Source organism: Lagenorhynchus albirostris, chromosome 10 (assembly GCF_949774975.1).
Source record: "Lagenorhynchus albirostris chromosome 10, mLagAlb1.1, whole genome shotgun sequence".
Taxonomy (NCBI): Eukaryota; Metazoa; Chordata; class Mammalia; order Artiodactyla; family Delphinidae; genus Lagenorhynchus; species Lagenorhynchus albirostris.
Window position 1 is genome coordinate 36,708,038 of NC_083104.1, and position 23,393 is coordinate 36,731,430.

General features: G+C 49.2%; 1 protein-coding gene across 2 annotated transcripts in view; it reads left to right on the plus strand.

The window, feature by feature from the left end:
* POC1A (POC1 centriolar protein A) overlaps positions 1-23,393 on the plus strand; it is a 114,250-nt gene that overhangs the window by 74,293 nt on the left and 16,564 nt on the right. For both annotated transcript variants that reach the window (XM_060164021.1, XM_060164020.1), the window contains one exon: positions 18,525-18,668. In XM_060164021.1, the coding sequence (XP_060020004.1) occupies positions 18,525-18,668 (144 nt within the window). The remainder of the gene's footprint in view (positions 1-18,524; positions 18,669-23,393) is intronic.

Genomic DNA, 23,393 nt, shown 5'->3' on the forward strand with positions numbered 1-23,393 from the left:
TGCAGATGGGCGTGCCTAGGTCACCTCCCATCCTCCAGAGTCTGCTGGGTCTTTAGGGAAGCTGGCAGGTGAGTCTCTGACACTTGAGCTTGAGACGGCCTGGGTGCTTGTGGCCCAACATTTTAACCCCCAGGTGGAGATCTTCTTTGTAGAGCCTTTTGGGGAAGTGCCTTCAGGTAGCAAGAGCAGGAACAAGCCCTGAAACAACGATGACAGCGGTGGCACCAAGAGGATGGGGCTGTGGGATGGGGCAGTAACTGAACTCCCTTCTCTGAGCTGCCCTTTTGAGGGGCTGATGGTAGTTTCCCGCCACTGGAAAATTCCCATCCCTTTCACAAGGTCCCTATCCAGAGGAGAATGGCACAATTCTTAGGAAGGAAGGCCTATGAATGACTTAAACCAACAGGGGACGTAGTCTCAGAAATCCAGGGCAAGATGTATTAAGCTAGTCACAGTGTGGAACCCAGACAGAGCCTGGACGCCCTTGTGTCCAGCTCTGCGTGCATTGGGACACACCCGGTGTGTGAACCTGTTCGCTCACACACACCTGTGAGAGCTCTCATCCCTTTCAAGGGACTCAGAGCTGTTTTGGGTTTCCTTTTCCCCTGACAGCCAAAGCATGGGTTCAAGGTCAGTGGAGATTCCACAGCTGCACACGGGGAATCGAGCCCAAATCACAGGACAGTGGGGTCCTGACACTGTGGTGCTTTACTACAAGGCACACACAGCCCTGGGCAGGACACACCGCATGCCTCAGAGTGCCCTTGTTTCAGCCCTGGGGCCACTGCAGTGATGCTACCATTTTGGTGACAGCGATGATAAACATCCACAGCCTGGTTAGGCCATGCTGACAAGTCCCCTCTCCACAGAGAGCCAGAGAGGCCATGCATGCGAAGTAGAGGGTGGCATCTGAGAGCTAGCCTGCCTGCCTGCCTGCCTGCCTGCCTGCCTGCCTGCCTGCCTCCCTCCCTCCCTCCCTCCCTTCCTTCCTTCCTCCCTTCCATGCTGTTTTCAAACCTAGAAACCTGAAAATGGAAGAAATGAGCCACAGGTGGAAATAGACCCAGCTGCTTAAATCTGACTGTGATTCTTTGGCTCCACCCCCCTGTTCCCCAGCAGAGCCGTGCTCCTCTTTTTAGTCTCTTTGCAGATGGCACCTCCTCCGTGCAGCCTTCCTAGGAAGGAGAGCAGCTTGTGAAATCTTCCTGGTCCACCTACCCAGAGCGCTGTGCTTGGTGGAGCAGCCCCTCTCTGCCACGGTCAGTTTTTCACAGGCCGAACTTGTTGCCCTGGAGGCCCGGGACCTTGGTCTCCATGTGGTACCCAACATGCATCTGTACACCTGAGCAGAATGTTCAGGAAATCAGAGTTCAGTGGACACATTCTGCTGTCTGTGGGCAGCGTGGGTTGAGCGTGTGAGGCTAGAGGCAGGCTCTGGCGCTTTCCTTTTGCCGTGTTTGATGGTCCCAGGCTAAATGAAGGAAACCACTTTCTCACCTGGTTTGTCAGTTTGGGGGCAGGTGGCAAGGGGTGGTATGGGCAGTGGAGGGTGGGAGAATCTACATGTCTGGACTAGAAGTTTTAGTCCTTCTTTTCATTTTCAATGGAAAAAAATCCCTTTTCAGCTTGTATTTTCCAGATTGGATGGCAGCGTTGCCCATGTGGTGTAAGGGTGTTGGATAATGTGTGTGTTTATGTTCTCATTGGTTACCATGGAAAAAATCAGAATAGATGGTTTCCATGGAGATTATCTTAAAATTAGTTTCTTTGAAGGTCCGGACATTGCTGCAGGGTTCACTGAATGCTCTTGGTGCCATCGGGGCTTTCTCTATGGCAGGGCCAAAAGCTGGTCTGAACGTTTGTGGATTCAGCCTAATTTGCCTCCTGTGCTTGAAACACCAGAGTGGGCGTGATCCTGTGCCTCACCTTCCTCCTGGGGTCCCGCTTGCCTGGCCTCAGCTCCACAGCTCATTCAAGTAGCCTGGAGCTTTTATTTTTTTTACCAACAACAAAAAATACCCTTTGTATTGTGGAAATTTTCAAGCTAGCACAAAAAGTAGAGAGAATAATATAATGAACCACCCCCCCCCACGTGTCCTTTACCTAGCTTTAGCATTTTGCCGATCTTATTTTGTTCATCGCCTCCCACCCTTTTTTAGAAGAGTTGGAATATTTTTGTTTAATCCAGATATGTTACCCTAAATAAAGACTTTTCTGGGTTAAATAACTGCAGTGCTCTTATCACATACAACAAAATTAATATTTCCTTAATACCAGATGCCTAGTCCATGTTCACATTTTTCTGCATTGTGTCAAGAATATTGTTGTGTGCTCTTTGTTCAAATAGGGACATGGGAGCCTTTGAGAGCCCATGTCTCCCCTTCTCACCACGGTCCTGCTATGTGGAGAGGTTGAGCGCTCTTAACTTAGAGCTGCAGTTGGGCCGGGCCAGGCGGAGCCTTGGGGCTCCACCCTCCCACCCTCCCAAGGGAGAGTTGTGTACTCTGAGCTCCAGGACGCCCTTGTCCCAGCCTGGAGATGTGTCAGCGCAGGTGGGCCAGCTACTGCCAGCTGTCCTGGGGCAGGCGTCCGCTGGGGTGCGCTGTCCCTCTTCACAGGCTGCAGGGGGAGGGAGGGAGAGGGGTGATGTAACCTTGATTCACAACAGCTGTGTGCAACTTCATTTTTCCAGGAAAGGGAAGCTGTGAGACACCGGGGTTGGGGTGGGGGGAGGCAGCCTCCCTCAGCTCCTCCCTGGGCAGCACCAGGGTGAGGGCTTTGGCTCATCGGAGGCCCGCCGCCTCTGCGGGGTAGGCAGAGCCGGTCCTGGTTATCTGTCTTGACAGGCTCTGCTCCTGTCCTGAGATGCTGCACAAAATATGAATTGCCGAGTGGTGGGAGTGGTGCCCGGGGATGGTTGGTGCCTCTAACACTCTCCATTGAACTAAGTGCAAGGAGAGTTTAAAATAGCCAGCCTTTGTTCCCGAGGTTTTAAAAATTCAACTCCAGTAGTTACAATGAGCTGTCTTCAAGTGGATCTATAAATAAACTGCTACTGTTCCTCTTTGTCACCGAGAGCTTCGGCGGCTTCCAGAGACGTCGGCTCTGCCGCTCATCTTCATTAGATGCCTCTCATCTGTGGGGCAGCTGCGGCCATCAGCAAGCCGGGCTGACACGCAGAGTTTGTAATGACAGCCACACGTTCCCTTTTAAAGAGCCACAGTGCCAAGCCACAGTGCCCCATGATTGACTACACAGGGAAAGATGTAACTTTGCATTGGAGAAACCTGGCAGGGAGGTCAACATCACCGCTGATTGAGGTCAACATCACTGATATGTAAGACCTGTCCGTGTGGGCCCTGTGGTGTCATGCATATAGCTTTTGTGGTGCTCTTGTCAAAAATGCATAACCTCACCCCAATTGTGAGAAAACATCAAACAGATCCAAACTGACGGACATTTGACAACAAAACTGACCAGTACTCTTCAAAAATGTCAAGGTCATGAAATACAAGGGAAAACTGAGGGGCTGGACAGATCGCAGGAGACTATAAGAGAAAACTGAATGCAGTGTGGGATCCTGGATAGGATTCTGGAACATCAGGATCCAAGGACATTAATGGGTAAACTGGTGAAGCTCAAATGGAGCCCTTCCTTGGTTTGGTTAATGGAAAGGTCCCAATGTTAATTTCCTGGCATGACCATTGTACTAATGGTTATGTAAGACGTTAACACTGAGGGAGCCTTGGGGAGGGATATATGGAAATTTTCTGTACTATTTTTTGCAACTTTTCTCTAAGTCTAAAATTAGTTCAAAGCAGTTTAGTTTAAAAAAACAAAACAAAAACAACAGTCAACACTTAAGCTTTATCAGAAGCCTTGATCTCCCGCCTAGGGTGTCTCGGTTCAGGTGTTTGTGGTGGGGAGGGCAGGTGTTTCTGTCTCAAGGTAGGAGGTAACAACCTGAGCTACTTAGCACCCAGCCTGGAGTGGGCCCTTAGTGACGTGTGTGGAGCTGAACTGAGCAGGAGCCGGCCCTGCAGGAAACAGGTCGTGTTCAAAGGGAGTTCTTACAAAGGTATTGGTCAGCAGCATGGGGACCGCAGGGCGGCATTTTCTGCTTGTGGACGTTGTCGTTTCTCAAAATGCTCTGGAGGTGCACCCTCTCCAGGAACTCTGGGCAGACTGGCAGCAGATGCTCTGCAGCATCGCCTCCTCCTGAGGCTTCCCTGGGCTGTGTGGAGGACCCTGCCACTCTGCCCTGCCCTGTTCCTTCTCATCCGTGTCCCTGAGCCCTGGGCTCTGCCTTGCTACCTATCAGCGTGTTTCTGGCTGTACCAGGTGTGATGACCTGGAGGGCTTCCACCCCTAAAGCCTGGGTTGGTTTTCCTCCACGCTCAGAACCAGGAGAGCCAGGACCTCCCCTGGGCACAGGAAAGTTCTCGCTGCATGATGGTCTGCTTGCTTTCTCATGGCTGCCACCAGTTTGCAACTGCTTAGCCTTCCTCTCCCCGTTTCGTCCTCCCCCGCTTCTCCCCACAGCTTCCCTCACGTGTCGTTTCAGTAGGACAGTCCTCCCCTGCCCTACTTTTTTCTCCTGGGGGCATATCTGGACATTGGAATGACTTCCTGTTTCCTGCTTCTTACCAAGGCCGTCCTTTCACGCCTTTGAAACACATTTAGCTGTATAAGTCAGCCCTCTTGCGTGGGGAGAAATACTTGGAAACCAAGTATTGGAGAGCACGTCTGGGGAGTCAGCAGGAGATGGCTGGGGTTGAGCCCAGGAGTGGCTGACATAGCCCTGTGGGTGGGAGCCTTGGTCTTGCTTAGGGCCTGAGTGAGGAGACGGGGGTTCCGTGGTTTGTGCATTTAACATCTCCCACATGCCAGGGAGGCCTGTGACCCACACAGGTGTAATAGGATGACAGAGGCAGCTGTGGCCCCTGCCTCAGAGGAACCCTCGGGAGAGGACTGTGAGGTGAGAAAGTGGGCCAAGCTGCCTGTGGTCTTGGTGCCTGGACGGCACTGGTTCTGTGTGAGGAGACCTGGGTCAGGCACGTGGATCCCTCATCCTCCAGGTTAGACCCATCCTTTGACCGCTTCACAGTTCTTAGTTCAGAGGACACCCTGTCTGCTTCCCGTTGGTGGGAGCCTGGGGTCACAGGGTGGCTCTTACACTGAATTGGGATCTGTCATCTTGGAGAGTCTGACTGAGTTCAAAGGAAGCTGTCCAGCCCCATCCCCCTGAGCCTCTTGGCTCACTGTCCTTGGGAGCCTGGTGTGGGGAACACATGGAGGCACCCTGCACATTCATACTCTAGACAAAAGCCAGCAGCGGTAACCAAACTCCACACACATACTTGGGCTGGCTTGGAAGAACATTGGCAAGATTGCCAAACAATTAGATGATTTTAAGAAACTAGAATTTCCTCTTGGGTTCAAGGCTATGTTTAGAACCAGAAGTTTCCTCTCTTGTTGGACTCCAGGCCGGAACCCTAAATTATAGGGCAGACAAGGCTGTAGTAGATCTAGTCCACAAATATGTGCGGGGAATACAGTACCAGGTTTCTTTTGAGCTTTGATTTGAGAAAACAGCTGTGTCTATTTCCACTTGAGAAGCTGGCACTGAGCAGAGCCCAAGTGAGCTCTGCTCTGTCCCCTGCTCTCCTCGCCAGGGCCAGGTTTAGCAGACAGGGAGGCAGGCGAACTGGATGCCTGTTAACTTTCTATGAGGCAAATTGTCAAAGCCAAAGGCCTGAGGTGAAAACCAAGGAACGTCTGTGTCTGTGAATCTGCACCCTTGCTTAGCAGACTATGTGATGAGCAGTTCGATGAAAGATTAAGTTGAAAAGATTCAACCATGGTGTGTGTGTCTGTCCATTTCTTCGTTTTGTACTCAGGGTCTATACTAGGAGGGTAACTGGTGAGACAGTCCAGATCTTGGGCCTGGGTCACCTCTGGCTCCCCTCTCTGGCCAGACCCAAGCCTTGGACCAGTTAGTTCCTAGATACTTTTGTCTGTTACAGAGTTTTAGTTTCTGGAGCAGGCTGGGCAGGGGGCAAGGTCCGGTGTTAGAGACTAAAAGAGAAGGAGAAATTTCCATCTTAAGCAGGTGTTAATAATTGACCACCCTGCCCAACTAGAGGGGGGCATTCTGTCAAGTCAGCTCATGACATCTTTATGGTAGAACTCCAGCCACTCCTGGCTTCTGGCCAGGTGTATGTAGACCTCACTTGCTCATGACTGTCAAACTGTGTATGGACCCCTAAGCCGCTGAGACCTGAAGTTCCATAGACTGGGCAGCTGCTGCTTGGAAAACCTTGCTTGAGACATCTGCTAACAACTGGGGAGTCACTGAAATGTGACTCTGACCTTCTGCATTTGGGAACCATCATCCCCAGACCAATGGTGGACCTCACGGGCCTGACCCGCGGTCTTTAGCCTTGGGTTTTGCCCACTGGTAATGTCCTGCGGCGAGGCAGTGATTTTCACCTTGAGTGCAGAGTGGCAATGATGGGTAGTGTCAAGTGCAGTGTCATGTGATGGGCCTGTTGGGCCAGTGTCAAAATCCTAGGGGCATTTTGGTTGTAACTGCATCTTTTTCTTTTTTAAGTCAGATTTATTAGTACACAAATAGTAACATTCACCATTTAAAAAAGTGAACCATTCTTTGAGTTTCGACAATCATGTAATCACCACCATGATCATGTTATAGAATATGTCCATCGTCCCTCCAAATTTCCTTGTGCTTCTTTGTAGTCAATCCAGTCCCTCCACCTCCAGCCCCAGGCAACTACGAGTCTTTTTTCTGCATTTTTCAGAATTTGATATAATTGAAATCGTATAGTTATATGTTCTTTTCAGTCTGTTTTCTTTCAGCTTAATTATTTGGAGATTCACCCATGTTGTTACATTTATCAATAGTTCATTTCTTTTTATTGCTGAGTACTACTCCATCAAATGGATATACAATTTGTTTGTCTGTGAACACTTGGGTTATTTTCAATTTTGGGGCTATTACAAATAAAGCTGCTGTTAACTTTTACATACATATCTTTCTATGGACATATGCTTCCATTCTTTTTGGGTAAATAGGAGTGGAATGGCTGAGATGTGTATTGGGTATGTGCTTAACCTTTTATGTTACTGTCAAACTGTCTTCCAAAGTGGTTGTTCCATCTTGCATTCTCGCCAGCAGTGTATGAGAGTTCAGGTTTCTCCACCTCCTCCCCAGCACTTGGGATGGTCAGTCTTTTTAACTCTAAAGCATTGTAATAGGTGTATAAGTGATATCTCGTGGTGATTTTAACTTGCATTTTCCTGATGACTGAGGATGTAGAACATTTTTTTATGTTTGTTTGTCATCTTTATATGTTCTTTGGTGAAGTGTCTTCAAATCTTTTGCCCGTTCTTTAAATTAGTTGTCTTATTGAATTATGAAAGTTCTTAGGTGTTCTAGATACAAGTTCTTTACCAGATATGTGACTTGCAAATATTTTCTCCCAGTCTGTGGTTTGTGTTTTCATTTTCTTAACAGTGTCTTTCAAAGAGCAGAAGTTTTGAATTTTGATGAAGTTCATTGTATTGGCTTTTTCTTTTACGGATCATACTTTGGCTGTCATATCTAAGAAATCTACCTATCCCAAGGTCACAAAGATGTTCTCCTATGTTTTAGAAGAAAAATTCATACCAGTATTACAGTTTTAGGTTTTACATTTAGGTCTATGAATCATTTTTGAGTTACTTTTTGTATACGGTATGAGATATGTACTGAAACTCATTTTTTGCATAAGGATTCCAATTTTTCCAGCAATTGTTGAAAATACTATCTTATTTTCTCTCTGGTAAGTGGTGTACCATTTAAAAAAATTAATTGGCCATATATCTGTGTGTATATTTCTGGACTCTATTTGTTCACTGATCTATGTGTCTGTCCTTTCACCAATGCCACACTGTCTTGATTGCTTTAGCTTTAGACTAAGTCATAGAATCAGGTAATGTGAGTCCTCTAGTTTTATTCTTTTTTTCAAAAATGTTTTGGCTTTTCTAGTTCCTTTGCCTTTCCATATAAATTTTGGAATAAGCTTTTTGATTGCTATAGATGATTTTGGGGAGAACTGGCATCTTAACAACTTTGAGCCTTCAGTACATGAGCATGGTATATCTCTTCGTTGATATTAGTCTTTTCTCATCAGTGTATTTTAGTTTACAGCATACAGATTTTGTACATATGTTGTTTGATTTATATCTAAGCATTTTGTAGTGGGTTGAATAGTGCCCCCCCTGCCAAGAAATATGTCTACATCCTAACCCCCAGAACCTGTGAATGTGACCTTACTTGGTGAAAGCATCTTTGCCAATGTGCTTAAGTTAAGGATCTTGAGATTAGATCATCTTGTATTATTAGGTTGGCCCTAAATCCAGTGACAGGCGTCCTTATAAGAGACACACTGGGAAGAGAAGGCCATGTGAAGATGGAAGCAGAGGGTGGAGTTATGCAGCCATAAGCCAAGGAATTCTGGAGCCACCAGAAGCTGGAAGAGGCAAGAAAGGATTCTTAGTGCCTCCAGAGGGAGTGAGGCCCTTTTGATATCTTAATTTCAGACTTCCAGCCTCCAGAACTCTAAGAGAATAAATTTCTGTTATTTTAAGCCACCAAATGTGACAATTTTTTTTTAGAACAGCCATAGGAAACTGATAACACATTTCATGTTTTTTTGGTGCTATTGAAAAGATAATGGCCAAGAATTTTTGGAAAATGATGAAAGGCATCAAACCACAGATCCAAGAAGCTCAGAGAAATGACAAGCAGGCTGAAGAAAAAACAAAAACAAAACAGAACCCTACACAAATTATATTCAAGCTTCTGAAACCAAAGATTAAGAGAAATTCTTAAAGGTAGATAAAGAAAGGAGACATTATATACAGAGGATCAAAGGTAAGAATTACAGAACTATTCTCATAAAACTGCACAGACTGGAAGACATGGAAGTAACATTTTTAAACTATCCAAAGAAAAAACTGTCAACCCAGAATTCTATACGCAGAAAAAAAAACTTTTAAAAATGGAGAGATAAAGACCCCCCCCCCTTTTTTTGTTTCCAGACAAACCAAAGCTGAGAGAATTCATTACCAGTAAAGTTGTACTATAAGAAATGTCTCTTTTCTCTTTCTTCTCCTTCTGGGATTTCAGTCACACATGTATTAGATGATTTGATATTATCCCACAGTTTACAGGTAGTCTGTTCTGTTTCTTTTTTCCCCTATTATGTTTCAGTTTAAGGAATTGGTCTGTCTTCAAGGTCATTGGTTTCTTTTCCTCAGTTGAGCTGAGCCTACTGTTGGACTGGCCAAGAAGATCGTTCGGGTTTTTCCAAAACCTCTTCCCAAATGAACATTTTGGCCAACCCAGTAGTAGCCCAACAAAGTCATTCTTCATATCTGGTATTGGGTTTCTTATTTCTAGCATTTCCACTGACTCTTTCTTATAATTTCTACCTCTCTGCTGAAACTCCCCAGCTGTTCATGCATGTTGTCCACATTTTCCAGTAAAATCTTTAACATATTAATCATAATTATTTTTTCTCCATCTGATAGTGCCCACATCTAAGTCATCTGAATCTAATTCTGCTGATTGCTTTGTCTCTTGACAGTGGGGTTTTTTTTTCCTTGCCTTTTTGAGTGTCTCATAAGTTTTTATTGAATGCCAGACATCATGTTCAGAATAGCAGAGACTGGGGTAAATAGTCTTATCAGGAGTTGATACCTTGTACTTAGGGTGAGGTCTGGGTGTTGGAGGATTTTTCTCAGTGTTCCTGCTCCACCCCCAGCTTTCAGCCTACCCTGGGGTCCTGCCCCTCAGAGGATGTCTGTGTCCATGGTCTTGTCCCTCCCCCAGCAGTAGACTGCCGTTGCTTGTTACCTGGTGCTTGCTAGCTTTGTTGGAGGAATTCTCTGCTGTCCTGGACCAGTTTCAGTCTTAGGCCCTGTGTCCCTGGGTCTCAGAAGTAGGGCATTCTCACCTAGAAACAAATGACAATGGAGACATGACGACGCAAAACCTATGGGATGCAGCAAAAGCAGTTCTAAGAGGGAAGTTTATAGCAATACAATCCTACCTTAAGAAACAGGAAACATCTCGAATAAACAACCTAACCTTGCACCTAAAGCAATTAGAGAAAGAAGAAAAAAAAACCCCAAAGTTAGCAGAGGAAAGAAATCATAAAAATCAGATCAGAAATAAATGAAAAAGAAATGAAGGAAACTATAACAAAGATCAATAAAACTAAAAGCTGGTTCTTTGAGAAGATAAGCAAAATTGATAAACCATTAGCCAGACTCATCAAGAAAAAAAGGGAGAAGACTCAAATCAATAGAATCAGAAATGAAAAAGGAGAAGTAACAACTGACACTGCAGAAATACAAAAGATCATGAGAGATTACTACAAGCAACTCTATGCCAATAAAATGGACACCCTGGAAGAAATGGACAAATTCTTAGAAATGCACAACCTGCCAAGACTGAATCAGGAAGAAATAGAAAATATGAACAGACCAATCACAAGCACTGAAACTGAAACTATGATTAAAAATCTTCCAACAAACAAAAGCCCAGGACCAGATGGCTTCACAGGCGAATTCTATCAAACATTAGAGAAGAGCTAACACCTATCCTTCTCAAACTCTACCAAAATAGAGCAGAGGGAGGACCTCTCCCAAACTCATTCTACGAGGCCACCATCACCTTGATACCAAAACCAGACAAGGATGTAACAAAGAAAGAAAACTACAGGCCAATATCACTGATGAACATAGATGCAAAAATCCTCAACAAAATACTAGCAAACAGAATCCAACAGCACATTAAAAGGATCATGCACCAGGATCAAGTGGGGTTTATTCCAGGAATGCAAGGATTCTTCAATATACGCAAATCAATCAATGTGATACACCATATTAACAAATTGAAGGAGAAAAACCATGTGATCATCTCAATAGATGCAGAGAAAGCTTTTGACAAAATTCAACACCCATTTATGATAAAAACCCTGCAGAAAGTAGGCATAGAGGGAACTTTCCTCAACATAATAAAGGCCATATATGACAAACCCACAGCCAACATCGTCCTCAATGGTGAAAAACTGAAAGCATTTCCACTAAGATCAGGAAGAAGACAAGGTTGCCCACTCTCACCACTCTTATTCAACATAATTTTGGAAGTTTTAGCCACAGCAATCAGAGAAGAAAAGGAAATAAAAGGAATCCAAATTGGAAAAGAAGAAGTAAAGCTGTCACTCTTTGCAGATGACATGATACTATACATAGAGAATCCTAAAGATGCTACCAGAAAACTACTAGAGCTAATCAATGAATTTGGCAAAGTAGCAGGATATAAAATTAATGCACAGAAATCTCTGGCATTCCTATACACTAATGACGAAAAATCTGAAAGTGAAATCAAGAAAACACTCCCATTTACCATTGCAACAAAAAGAATAAAATATCTAGGAATAAACCTACCTAAGGAGACAAAAGACCTGTATGCAGAAAATTATAAGACACTGATGAAAGAAATTAAAGATGATACAAATAGATGGAGAGATATACCATGTTCTTGGATTGGAAGAATCAACATTGTGAAAATGACTGTACTACCCAAAGCAATCTACAGATTCAATGCAATCCCTATCAAACTACCACTGGCATTTTTCACAGAACTAGAACAAAAAATTTCACAATTTGTATGGAAACACAAAAGACTCCGAATAGCCAAAGCAATCTTGAGAACGAAAAACAGAGCTGGAGGAATCAGGCTCCCTGACTTCGGACTATACTACAAAGCTACAGTAATCAAGACAGTAAGGTACTGGCACAAAAACAGAAAGATAGATCAATGGAACAGGATAGAAAGCCCAGAGATAAACCCACGCACATATGGTTACCTTATCTTTGATAAAGGAGGCAGGAATGTACAGTGGAGAAAGGACAGCCTCTTCAATAAGTGGTGCTGGGAAAACTGAACAGGTACATGTAAAAGTGTGAGATTAGATCACTCTCTAACACCATACACAAAAATAAGCTCAAAATGGATTAAAGACCTAAATGTAAGGCCGGAAACTATCAAACTCTTAGAGGAAAACATAGGCAGAACACTCTATGACATAAATCACAGCAAGATCCTTTTTGACCCACCTCCTAGAGAAATGGAAATAAAAACAAAAATAAACAAATGGGACCTAATGAAACTTCAAAGCTTTTGCACAGCAAAGGAAACCATAAACAAGACCAAAAGACAACCCTCAAAATGGGAGAAAATATTTGCAAATGAAGCAACTGACAAAGGATTAATCTCCAAAATTTATAAGCAGCTCATGCAGCTCAATAACAAAAAAACAAACAACCCAATCCAAAAATGGGCAGAAGACCTAAATAGACATTTCTCCAAAGGAGATAAACAGATTGCCAACGAACACATGAAAGGATGCTCAACATCATTAATCATTAGAGAAATGCAAATCAAAACTACAATGAGGTATCACCTCACACCAGTCAGAATGGCCATCATCAAAAAACCTACACACAATAAATGCTGCAGAAGGTGTGGAGACAAGGGAACCCTCTTGCACTGCTGGTGGGAATGTGAATTGGTACAGCCACTATGGAGAACAGTATGGAGGTTCCTTAAAAAACTACAAATAGAACTACCATATGACCCAGCAATCCCACTACTGGGCATATACCCTGAGAAAACCATAATTCAGAAAGAGTCATGTACCAAAATGTTCTTTGCAGCTCTATTTACAATAGCCCGGAGATGGAAACAACCTAAGTGTCCATCATCGGATGAATGGCTAAAGAAGATATGGCACATATATATAATGGAATATTACTCAGCCATAAAAAGAAACGAAATTGAGCTATTTGTAATGAGGTGGATAGACCTAGAGTCTGTCATACAGAGTGAAGTAAGTCAGAAAGAGAAAGACAAATACCGTATGCTAACACATATATATGGAATCTAAGAGAAAAAAATGTCATGAAGAACCTAGGGGTAAGACAGGAATAAAGACACAGTCCTACTGGAGAATGGACTTGAGGATATGGGGAGCAGGAAGGGTAAGCTGGGACCAAGTGAGAGAGTAGCATTGACATATATGCACTACCAAATGTAAAATAGATAGCCAGTGGGAAGCAGCCACATAGCACAGGGAGATCTGCTCGGTGCTTTGTGACCGCCTGGAGGGGTGGGATAGGGAGGGTGGGAGGGAGGGAGACGCAAGAGGGAAGAGATATGGGAACATACGTATATATATAACTGATTCACTTTGTTATGAAGCAGAAACTAACACACCATTGTAAAGCAATTATACTCCAATAAAGATGTCAAAAAAAAAAAAAAGAAGTAGGGCATTCTCAGTAGTCCTGCCTCTCCCTCAGCCTTTGAATACCTCGATGATCTCCACTCAGGATGGTTTCCTGCCTCTCCCACAAGGGAAGAGGGGCTTTCATCTCTTTTTGCTCTTCCCCCAGTAGCTTAAGGATTTTGTTCCGTAGGCAAGAAGGGTCTTGGCAGGGCTTCGTGCCTTTTCTGTGTCTACTCCCCTCCTCCAGGCCTGCACCCTCAAGGATGTTTTTTCCCCCCACCCGGTCTTTCTCATGAATGCCCAGCGGAGGTCTGTGGAGAAGACCCTGTGAGCAGGTACAAACTCCCCTTGTACCTGTGGCTCCCAGGCGTTCTTCATTCTCACCCTGGCCACTCCCAGCCTCTGCAACTTGTTAACATACATAACTCAGTTCTTCTCACCCACTTATGTGGCAGTCAGTGTCCCTTCTTCCCAGGCTTTGCCAGAGGTGAGCCAATGCTCACTTTCTGTTTTCCTTGGAAGAGTCTGCCTTTCCTTAGATTTCAGGCTCTGTGATCTCAGCTCTCTGATTTAAGAAAAGTTAAGATCCTTTTAGATTGTTGGTCTTTTTCTTGTTAGGATAGGATTAATACTTCCCCCAACTTTCTCTACCTTAGGCAGAAGCTTCTTATCCACACCTGCATCTTGATGATGAAAAGGTGAGACCATAGGCAATCCAGAGACCAGTCAAGAAGTTATCCCAGATGGATTGATTTCTTGTCACAAGGAAGACCTGCAAGCTCTGCGCTTTTGTTTTTTTGTTGTTGTTGTTTTTTAAAGATTTATTTATTCATTTTATATTTTATTATTGCTGCATTGGGTCTTTGTTGCTGCACACGGGCTTTCTCTAGTTGTGGCTAGCAGGGGCTACTCTTCGTTGCAGTGTGTGGGCTTCACATCGCGGTGGCTTCTCTTGTTGCAGAGCACGGGCTCTAGGCGCGCAGGCTTCAGTAGTTGTGGCACGCGGGCTTCAGTAGTTGTGGCTCGCGGGCTTAGTTGCTCCGTGGCATGTGGGATCTTCCCAGACCAGGGCCTGAACCCGTGTCCCCTGCATTGACAGGCGGATTCTTAACCACTGCGGCCACCAGGGAAGTCCTGCTGTTTTGTTTTTTTAATGAAAATGTATGTGTTGGTTACCCATGTGTTTGAGTGGCTGAAAGCAACCACAGATATTTACGCAATTCCTACTGTGCGCAGTGCTGAGCTCATGGTGGCGTATGACAAGCTGGCAGCAACAGAAACTGAGGCAAGTAGATTAAACTACTGTGGGAGCCCGGGATCCCACACCAGGGTGGGACACCTACAGACCCCAAATGAGATTGCCACGAAGTTAAATAGATTCATCTATTCTGAGTTTGATCATATTTTTTGTCTTTTGATGTTAAGATGTTTATATTTAGTACAAGTGAAGGTTGTCCACTTGGTGTGACTTTCTAGGTATGTGTGTTTGGGTTAATGTTGTAATCTTACTTGTGAGAGAACTAATGAGGACCACCAGGCAGGGCCCCTAGTACTCTTGGATGTGGAACAGACAAAGCACTGATAGGATTTCTCCCCTTAAACACTGCTCCTGTTATCCCGTCACAGCCCTCGCAGTGCGTCTCTTCCTGCTCTTGTGCATCATCTTCTTATCTCTTGCTTTATCGCTCATCTGCTGAGCTCTCGGGGAAATGCCACATCTGCAGAGTGCTGGAGTGCAGGTGAGTGCCTGCGATGGTGTGTGGGGCGGGACTGCTGGCCCTTTGCCTTGGGGAGGTGTCATTTCACAGGAGTGTCACCATGATGGGCTTGGCTCTTTGAGGCATCGAGTGTGTGTGGAGGGCCTGCTCTGTGCCAGGCAGGCATTCCAGGGCAGGTGGGGTGGGGGAATGACGCAAAAAGTGTTAGAGCCAGGAGCCTCCACAAGGATGGAAGAGAGGAGCTGGGGGTGTGGAAGCAAATCCGCAGGCCATGTCACCTGTCAGAGGCTGCTTCCTGTCAGGAAATGCCTGTACTTTGGGTTCAGATCCCAGCCGTCATTTCCTGTATTAGACCAAGTGATTTAACCTCCCTGAGCCTGCCTCCCCATCTGAAAATTAAGGTTAGTAATGCCTGCTGTGAGGGGTCATTGTAGGGAGTAAATGAAGTGACGTATAAAATGCTGGCACATGGGTGGCAAGTAAATCACAGCGATAGCCATCTTTACGTGCGGTGTGTCAAGTGCTGTAATGTCTTCTGGTAAGAGCGGACAAGGTTGCAGAGAAGGGCTGTGTCCTGGTGAAGGTAAGAGCAGGAGCGAATGCTGTGGCTGGAGGAATAGCCCAGGGCAGGCAGAACCCTGGACTTGTGAGCAAGGCTGGAGGCTGGGTACCTTCTGACAGTCACTTGCTGTCTGAGCCTCAGGTTCCTGCAGCCCTCTCTTCCAGAGGCCACCTCCCTGGCTTGGGCATGTGGCTGCGGTCCTCAGTACTCTTGGAGCTGGCTGGGCTTGGGCTCAGAAGGAGGGTTCCTGTTGGTAAAATCAGCGGCGCTCACCCCCCCACCCCTGCTTCCAGAGACTCGGCTCGGCACTGTCCGTTTCTGGGCCACTCTGCAGAATCACTCAGAATTTCCATCCCCTCCTTCCCAGGCAGCAGGCAGTGCCCGTCTGGCTGTCAGGACAGAGGGCTGCCAGGTTCCCACCCTCCCTCTGGTGCCCTTTCCTGAGGGAGCCAGGGGGACTCAGTGTCCAGAGGAAGAGCGTGCATGTCTGGAAGGGGGTCCTTTGGAAGCAGTAGGCACTGGCTTCTCAAGAAAGGCCTGTGGGTGATTTGCAGATAAGTGCCTCTCACAGCCCAGCCCTTGGAAGGGCAGGCCCAGTCATCACCCCCATGTTATAGAAGATGAGGAAGTGGAGGCCCAGAGGGCTTAAACCTCTTGCCCAGGGCTGCCTAGCTGGTCAGTGGTAGAGCTCAGATATCGACCACGGCCTGTCTGAGTCACTGCTCTTCCCCGCTGCACTCTGCTTTGTCTCCCGACAGCACTGCCTGGGTCTGGGGGCCGCTGCGGTGAGGTGAAGGCCAGTCAGGGCTTCTGGAACATTTCCTTTTGGGATGGGCTTTGAGAGCTGAAGTGTATCGATTCCTGGAGGACTGGAAGAGCCTAGCCCCGGTGGGCCGAGGTCTTACAAAATGGCCACAGTGCCGCAAGCAGACAGGCCGACGGTGGGCATGTGGACATGGCCCTGCTCCTGCTTTCAAGAATCCTCCTCAGGCTTGTGTCTCACATTCAATTTCTCTTTAACCACCAGCGCCTGCATTTTTCCAAGTTCAAATCGACATGCACTTGAGAGTTTGTTATCTATGAGATTAGAACACTTTCCTAATAAAGGAAAATGTGCAGGTAGGGTCCACGTGCCAAACTGCCCTTCTATGATGGTTGGGAATCCTCTTCCGGGCTGATTCTTCTCAAGGACTCTGAGGCCTGCCCAGGTGAACATGTCCAGGGCAGAGCATCTTCCTGGGGCTAGGCCACTGGATTTATCCAAAAGATGGGCCAACTCAGAGGAGATGCAAGCTGGCTGCCAGTGGCAGGTGTGAGGCATCCTAGGTGAGCCCCAGTCATAGCCAGTATTCTTCAGTGGCTGTGGCATTGAGGGGTGGAGGAGTGCTGGGTGGAGTACCCTGGCTCTGTGGTGTATGGGGAGTTGACAAGCTTTGAGCCTAGTGATGCCCTGGGTTTAGAGGGGAGAGGAGCGATGAGTGCAGGCAGAAGACAGGAATAGGGGACACAGGCACATGGGCAGGTGGCAGGCCCTGTGGGTGGTGTGGCATTGATGCATCCCACTCATGTGTCCTGGTCCTGGAGACGCAGTGGCTGGAGGAACAGGGCAGGGATGGGGCAGGCCCAGGTGCGGAGCACAGAGGAGCTTCTGATTGGGCATGGGGGGTTGCAAGGTGAGTGGAGGACAGGATACTCGGAGCAGGGGGAAGAAAGGGTAGATGAGGGGCCCTGGGAGCTGGGCACGGGAGCACTGAGGTGGGAGCGGAGCTGCGGAAGGAGGCAGGCAGGAGCAGGATGCCCCGTCCAGGGGGTTGAATTTTCTCCCAGTGCCGGTAGAGAGCCCTGGATGACTGGCAAAGCCAGGGAATGATGTGGTAACATTTGGAATGTCCATCAGTGAGGCTGTGGTTGAAAACACTGAGCCCCAAGTGTGGCTGCATTTATGGGTTACTGGGGTTTGGGGGCTGGCCGAGAGTGTCGGCCTCACTGAGCATGTCATTCCCACAGGGGGCGAGCCCACGGAGGAACTGTAGGTTCCTGAGCATCTGCCCACCGTGTCCTTGGGAGGCTCCCAGCATTCTGCCCTGCTGAACACGTGCACGATGCTTCTGGGGTCAGGAGAAGCCTTTGTCTGTGTGCAGAGCAGTGCCTGACTTTTGGGGGGCACGCATTGGACTGGAATGAGCCCCCTTAGGAAATCACTTGCCCTCAGTGGTGGTGGAGGAGGAGGAGGATGGCTTCTGCATTTGGGAACTGAGGATCTTAGGCAGAAACACCAAGTCCCTCATGTTCCTGGAGTCTTGTCTGAAGCAGCCCGGGGTGCCTGTCCTGTGGATTCTGACTCCCGCCAGCCATCAGGCCAGGACGTTCACGTAGAATCTGTTTTCCCAGGGGATCTGGCCAGGGCAGGGTTGGAACCTCCCGCTGGTTCTGGGCCATCCCCCTTCCCAGGGTGGGGAATTGCCTTGAGCTAACCAGGAGGAAGGGTGACTTCAGAGCCAGGCTGGGCTTCAGAGGTCCCGCACTCTGACAGGCCTAGTGGAGGGCATGCCGTGTGAAGAGCTGGCAGCCCCCGGCCTCTCTGAGGGCCTCCAAGAGCCCACCTGCACATCCCTCCCAGGCCCCTGCAGCCCGGACTGCCAGGTGCTTTGATTCCGCTCCTCACTCATGGCCTCTGCTCAGAAAGGGGGGTTGGAAGGGAGCGCGTAAGCCCGGATGTGGGAGTCCCGCCACACCGCCATTGCTCACCAACATTTGGAACTCGTCTTCTCGAGTTTGCTAGTGGTTTTCCACTTGATCCTTCAAGGAGCTCTTCCTCTCGGTGTTTCCTCAAGCACTGACTCAAGACTAAGGGGTTCTCTTTCCTTTCATTGTCTTTAGCCAGAAGTGGATTCCCCCGTCCCACCAGACAGGGGCAGGAGTCAGGAGTCGACGCAGAGCCAGCCCCAAGAGCCCGTCAGCATTCCCCAGACACTTACCAGCACGCTGGAGCACATTGTAGGCCAGCTGGACGTCCTCACCCAGGTAGGCCGTGACGTGAATTCACCCCATCGTCTGCACTTGGCCTGGCATTTGGACCATTTGAAGTTGGCCAGCGAGTGCTGGTTGGTTTGTTTTAATCTGTCAAAACTTTTAGTATTTCGTCTTTTTTTTTTTTTCTCTCCTTAACCACATCACCGTCATCACACCCAACAAGGTTAACGATAATTCCTCAATACCATCCAGTATTCTCAGGGGTCACTTTTAAGGGGTTCAGGATGCACAGAGGGAGAAAGAACTAGGTAAGGACCGAGGGGATGCGGGCGGCACATTAAAGAGCCGAGGCGACATCGCTCACGGCTGTGGCCGTGGATCGGGTGCCCAGCTCCCTGGGCCTCCCCATTCCTGCTGTCATTAACTGCGCCAGGCCAGGTCGAGGCCTGCTCGGAGCCGCGAGCTCCTTGCCTCCTGGCTCCCAGGCGGCGACTCCAGCAGGCCCGGTGCAGCTGAACAACCCGCCGTCCCTAGACACCGGTGAGTTCCTGGAGGGGAAACGATTGACACAGCTGCCTGCACTGTGCCCCCAGCCCTCCCCCGCGGTACCTGCGTCTCCCGGCAGGGCTGGGAGCTGCAACTGGCTCCCGAGCCCGGCCTACCCGGGTCCCCCGCAACCTGCTCTTCCTGATGCCTGTTCCCGCACCGAGCTCTCAGCACCACGACCTCCGGTTGCTGGGTTTTTAAAAAATATAATTATAATGTACCTATTTTCCAGCCCAAATTAATGAAATAGAAGTGCCTGCCCTGGGCTCCTGGCTTTCAGAGCCATCCGATCCCTGGCCAAGCCACTGGACCCCAAAATCACCAACACTGAATCCTGCCAGGGAGTGCCCACCCAGTGCTGGCCTGGGCCACAACAGAGCTTTGAAAGAAACGCTATCCGTTCATTTGACTCTTCGCTGGGTGGGCACTCCAGGGATGTGCCAGGGAACTGCGTGCAGCGAGTCAAGGCATCCGAGAGCCCAGGCTCTGGGTTCGAGCTTGTACTGCTTCTTATCCTCTGAGCGACCTTGGAGACATCCCTTCGGCTCTCCAAGCCCTGGTGTGTTTATCTGTGATGAGCCTGCCATGTTTGTGGTCAGCATTAAAGGAGATGAATCTGCAGGAAGTGTTTGACCTGTGCCTGGCCCTAGATAGCTGCTCAGTAGATGTTAGCTGTGGCACTGACCACCCTCATCAGGGAGATCAATGTGGCCCCATCACCACCAGGAGCATAAGTGCATCTGGCAGCTCATAACACAGACCTGCATTGCAGCAATTCCAGTGAGAACAAAGCGCCCTGACGAGAGGTGGCAGCCAGCACTGCGGGCATGCCCAATGGGGCGTCTTCTGCTGGGGTGGAAGAGCGGTCCTGCAGAGGGAACAGCCTGCCTGCAGGTCTGGAGGGGCCATGGGCACATCCAGGCAACAAGCAGAGCCCAGCACAGCTGACATGGGGCATGTAGGTGGTGGTGGCAGCTGGGCCGAGGCAGGACTTAAAGGTCCTCAGGCCCCTTCCCTCCTGGGCTCTGGGTGCAGACCCCCCCGTCTGTGCTGGCTCACGGCTAGAGGGGGAATGCAAGAGGGAGGCCGAGGACCCTTGGGTCTCTGACGGAGATGGAGCTGAAGTGGCGTGGCGTCCCTTCCCTACCTCTGGATCTGAGGCTAAGTGCGAAAACCTCCTCAACTTTGTGTCCCATGGTCCACGGCGTGTCACAGCATCCCAGCTGGTACTGCACACTGGGCCCACTGAAGGAAGGACATTTGAGGGGAAAGGTCAGGCATCGGTGACTAGGGGATGGTGGGACTATGCGCACATCATACAGACATTGCCGAGAGCCTCTTAGCCCTGGAGGAGGAGGCGTGTGCTGAGAGAGGGAGATGAGCAAAGACGTAGAAAACTTCTCCCACCTCAGAGCCGTCAGAAACTGCCAAGCCTGCCTCATGTTCTTCACAGCCTCGTCAAGTGAGAGTTCAGGGGAGGTGGAATGAATTAGAACTTTATAGGATAAAATTGGAAATTAAGTCTGAGAAGGTAGTTAAAAATAGCCTCATTGGATCCAGAGGAGTATAACACTAGAAACATTTCCTGTCACTGTGTGTTAAGGGTGTACATGGAAGGTTTTTGTTATGTGTTAGCAGTCAGGAGTCTGGTAGTAACTTTGTAAGAAACTGGCATCACAGGGAATAAGTGAAACCTTGGCCTGTGGCCGGGGTCACACCACTCAGCCCCTTTGCAAATCCAGACAGCACTGCCCCCCCACCAGCGGCCAAGCCCATCAACCAGTCGCCCACTTTGCATTCCTGAAGGCCACAAAGTGTGGCGTGTTCCTGATGGAGTCAACATATTTTGAGGCAACTTGGATTCCACAGATGAAGCCCCCAGTTGAGACCTTAGAGTGCAACCTGTTTTCAAAATGGCGTGGGGAGGTGTCTGCACGAATTTGCGTACTACCTCGGGCTTGGTCGCCAGTTGTTTTCCAGGCCCACGTCCCCTCCTGGAGTTGGGGCCCTAGCTGAGGTGTTTAGCTCCAGCCAAAGCTGCCCCTCCCGTTGGGACCAGCCTGGCTGCGGGCAGCCCCCTCTCTGGAGGCTCCCCCGAGGCCTAGAGCCGGGTGACCACCGCTGTCCACCCCATGCGGGTAGCTCAGCTGGGGCTCTGCGCCTACTTGGCCTGTGGGTGTTGGCCTCAGATGCTTTCCCCTCAGCGGCGCTCCTCACCCTCCTGGCGTGCGCCTGTGCTCTGGAGGAGCAGGGGTGTCGCGACCACCCTGACACTGACACCTACTTCAGAGTTCTCTGTCTGAATCATGCTGTTCTCCTCCGTCCCGCCCCATCACTGCCCCTTCCCTCCCCCACAAGGAAGTCTATTTCTAAGCGGCCTCCGAGAGGGACACTGCCTTCTAGGTCCTGTGGGCCTCCGTCCTGAAGAACATCCTTCAGGGAAGAAGCCCAGGGCTGCAGTGGGCAGTGGCCAGGATGTTTACTGAGCGAGTCACAGAGCCTCCAGTCCCAAGTGACAGAAGGCGCTCCGCTCTGGAGGTTCACTGTCCTCAGATCCTGCCTTCCCGCTCAGCAGGCTGGATGCGGCCCAATGATCGAACCCTCTCTGAAGGTGTGTGGCCCATTTGGCACCCGTCTGAAGGCTAAGGACCCGGCCTCAGTCCTCGTCCGTAGCCGCTCTGTGCAAACCAGAGGCCCAGAGGTCAGGCGGCTGAGCAGGCCTGGGGGAAAATGTGGCTCAGAGCTTGTTTGGGTGCAAGTCCTGGCTTTTCCACTTCTAGCTCAGTGACCTTGGGCAAGTCACTTAACCTCTTCGTGCCTCAGTTTCCAGATCCGGGACACAGAGCTGATAATTGCATCCATTTTACGGGCCTCTTGTGCGGATGGGATGTGTCAGCCTGTGTGAAGCTCTTTGAACGGTGCCCAGCAATGCCATGTGCTGCTGACGTGTTCAGTGCTGCTCTGCTGCTGACCTTGTCACTCTTCAGGGCCTGGCTGGCATGGGTGCAGGGGGATCCTCACGACGGCACCAGAAACAGCTCCCCAGTTCCCCCTGCCTCCCTGCCCAGGAGAGCCATTCCCCCGCCCTCACAACAGGTGTGGAGGGTTCCCTCCGTGCACACGCGTTCACTGAGCCTTTTCTGTGTGTGGGGCCCTGAGCGAGACCCAATCCCACCCTTAGGAGGGCCCAGGACTGAATCTGCTGATGTCAGAGCCAGGCCTCCTAGGAGGAGCAGGCAACCAGGACCGTGGGAGACAACTGGGCAGAGTGCACCAGATGGGAGTCCCATGGGCCAGGTGGAGAGGGCCACGAGTCCTTTGGCCTGGGCTAACAGAAGAAGCAGCGTAGGCGTTTGCACTCCTGGTGCGGCCACTGAGCAGGGCAGAGTCGGGCCAGACCCACGCTGAGGGTCTGTCATGGAGTAGGGACAGGGACACAGAGAGGTTGGGACCTGGGCCGGGGGTGGAGCTGTCAGGGCCCTTCCCCCAGGAGGTGAGTTCTGCAGCCGCCCTGGCTCAGGTTCACGGCAGGAGGGAGGAAGCGGGTGAGGAAACGGGCAGGACAGCACAGCAGTCAGCCCCTGCAATGCCGCTGGGCTCCCGAGGGAGTGAGGCGCTTCCTTTAGCCCCCATGGAAAGCAGACTGCCCCAGGGACATGTGCGGCATCTGAATCCAGCCCTTTAACTCCTGAATTGGGGTTGTGTGGTTTTATTTTTTTAGGAATACCTTTTTAGTAAAGTGCATACATTGTTTTTCAAAAGTGTATTTATTCAGGGAGATAGGATGGGATGACCTTGCAAGGTACACAGCCCTTCGTGCATCTCATGCCCGGACAGGTTCACTCTTCGGGCTGCCCCGGGCTGTCGGGTCTCCCCACAGTGTTGTTTTAGATGGGAAGTCCTCAGAGTGTGGGGATCACTTCCTCATCATAATTTTCCTCCTGATGTTTATCTGAGGCCTGCAACTTTCCAAGGGCTTTCCTCTGCAGCCCTGTGTTATCCTCCTGCCTGGTGCTCATAGGTCACCTCATGCCCGGTGCAGATAGGGTGTTGTGCCTAGATACGGCTTGTGCCTGGGCCAGCTCTGGGGTCCACTCAGCCTGGGGCTTCTCCAGGATGCCAGGTGATCCTGAGCTCGACCTGCTGTAGGTCAGAGCTTCCCCAGCTTCCCTTGCTAACCATTGTGTAACCATTCCCTTGCTAACTGTGTAGTTAGGTATGGCTTCATTG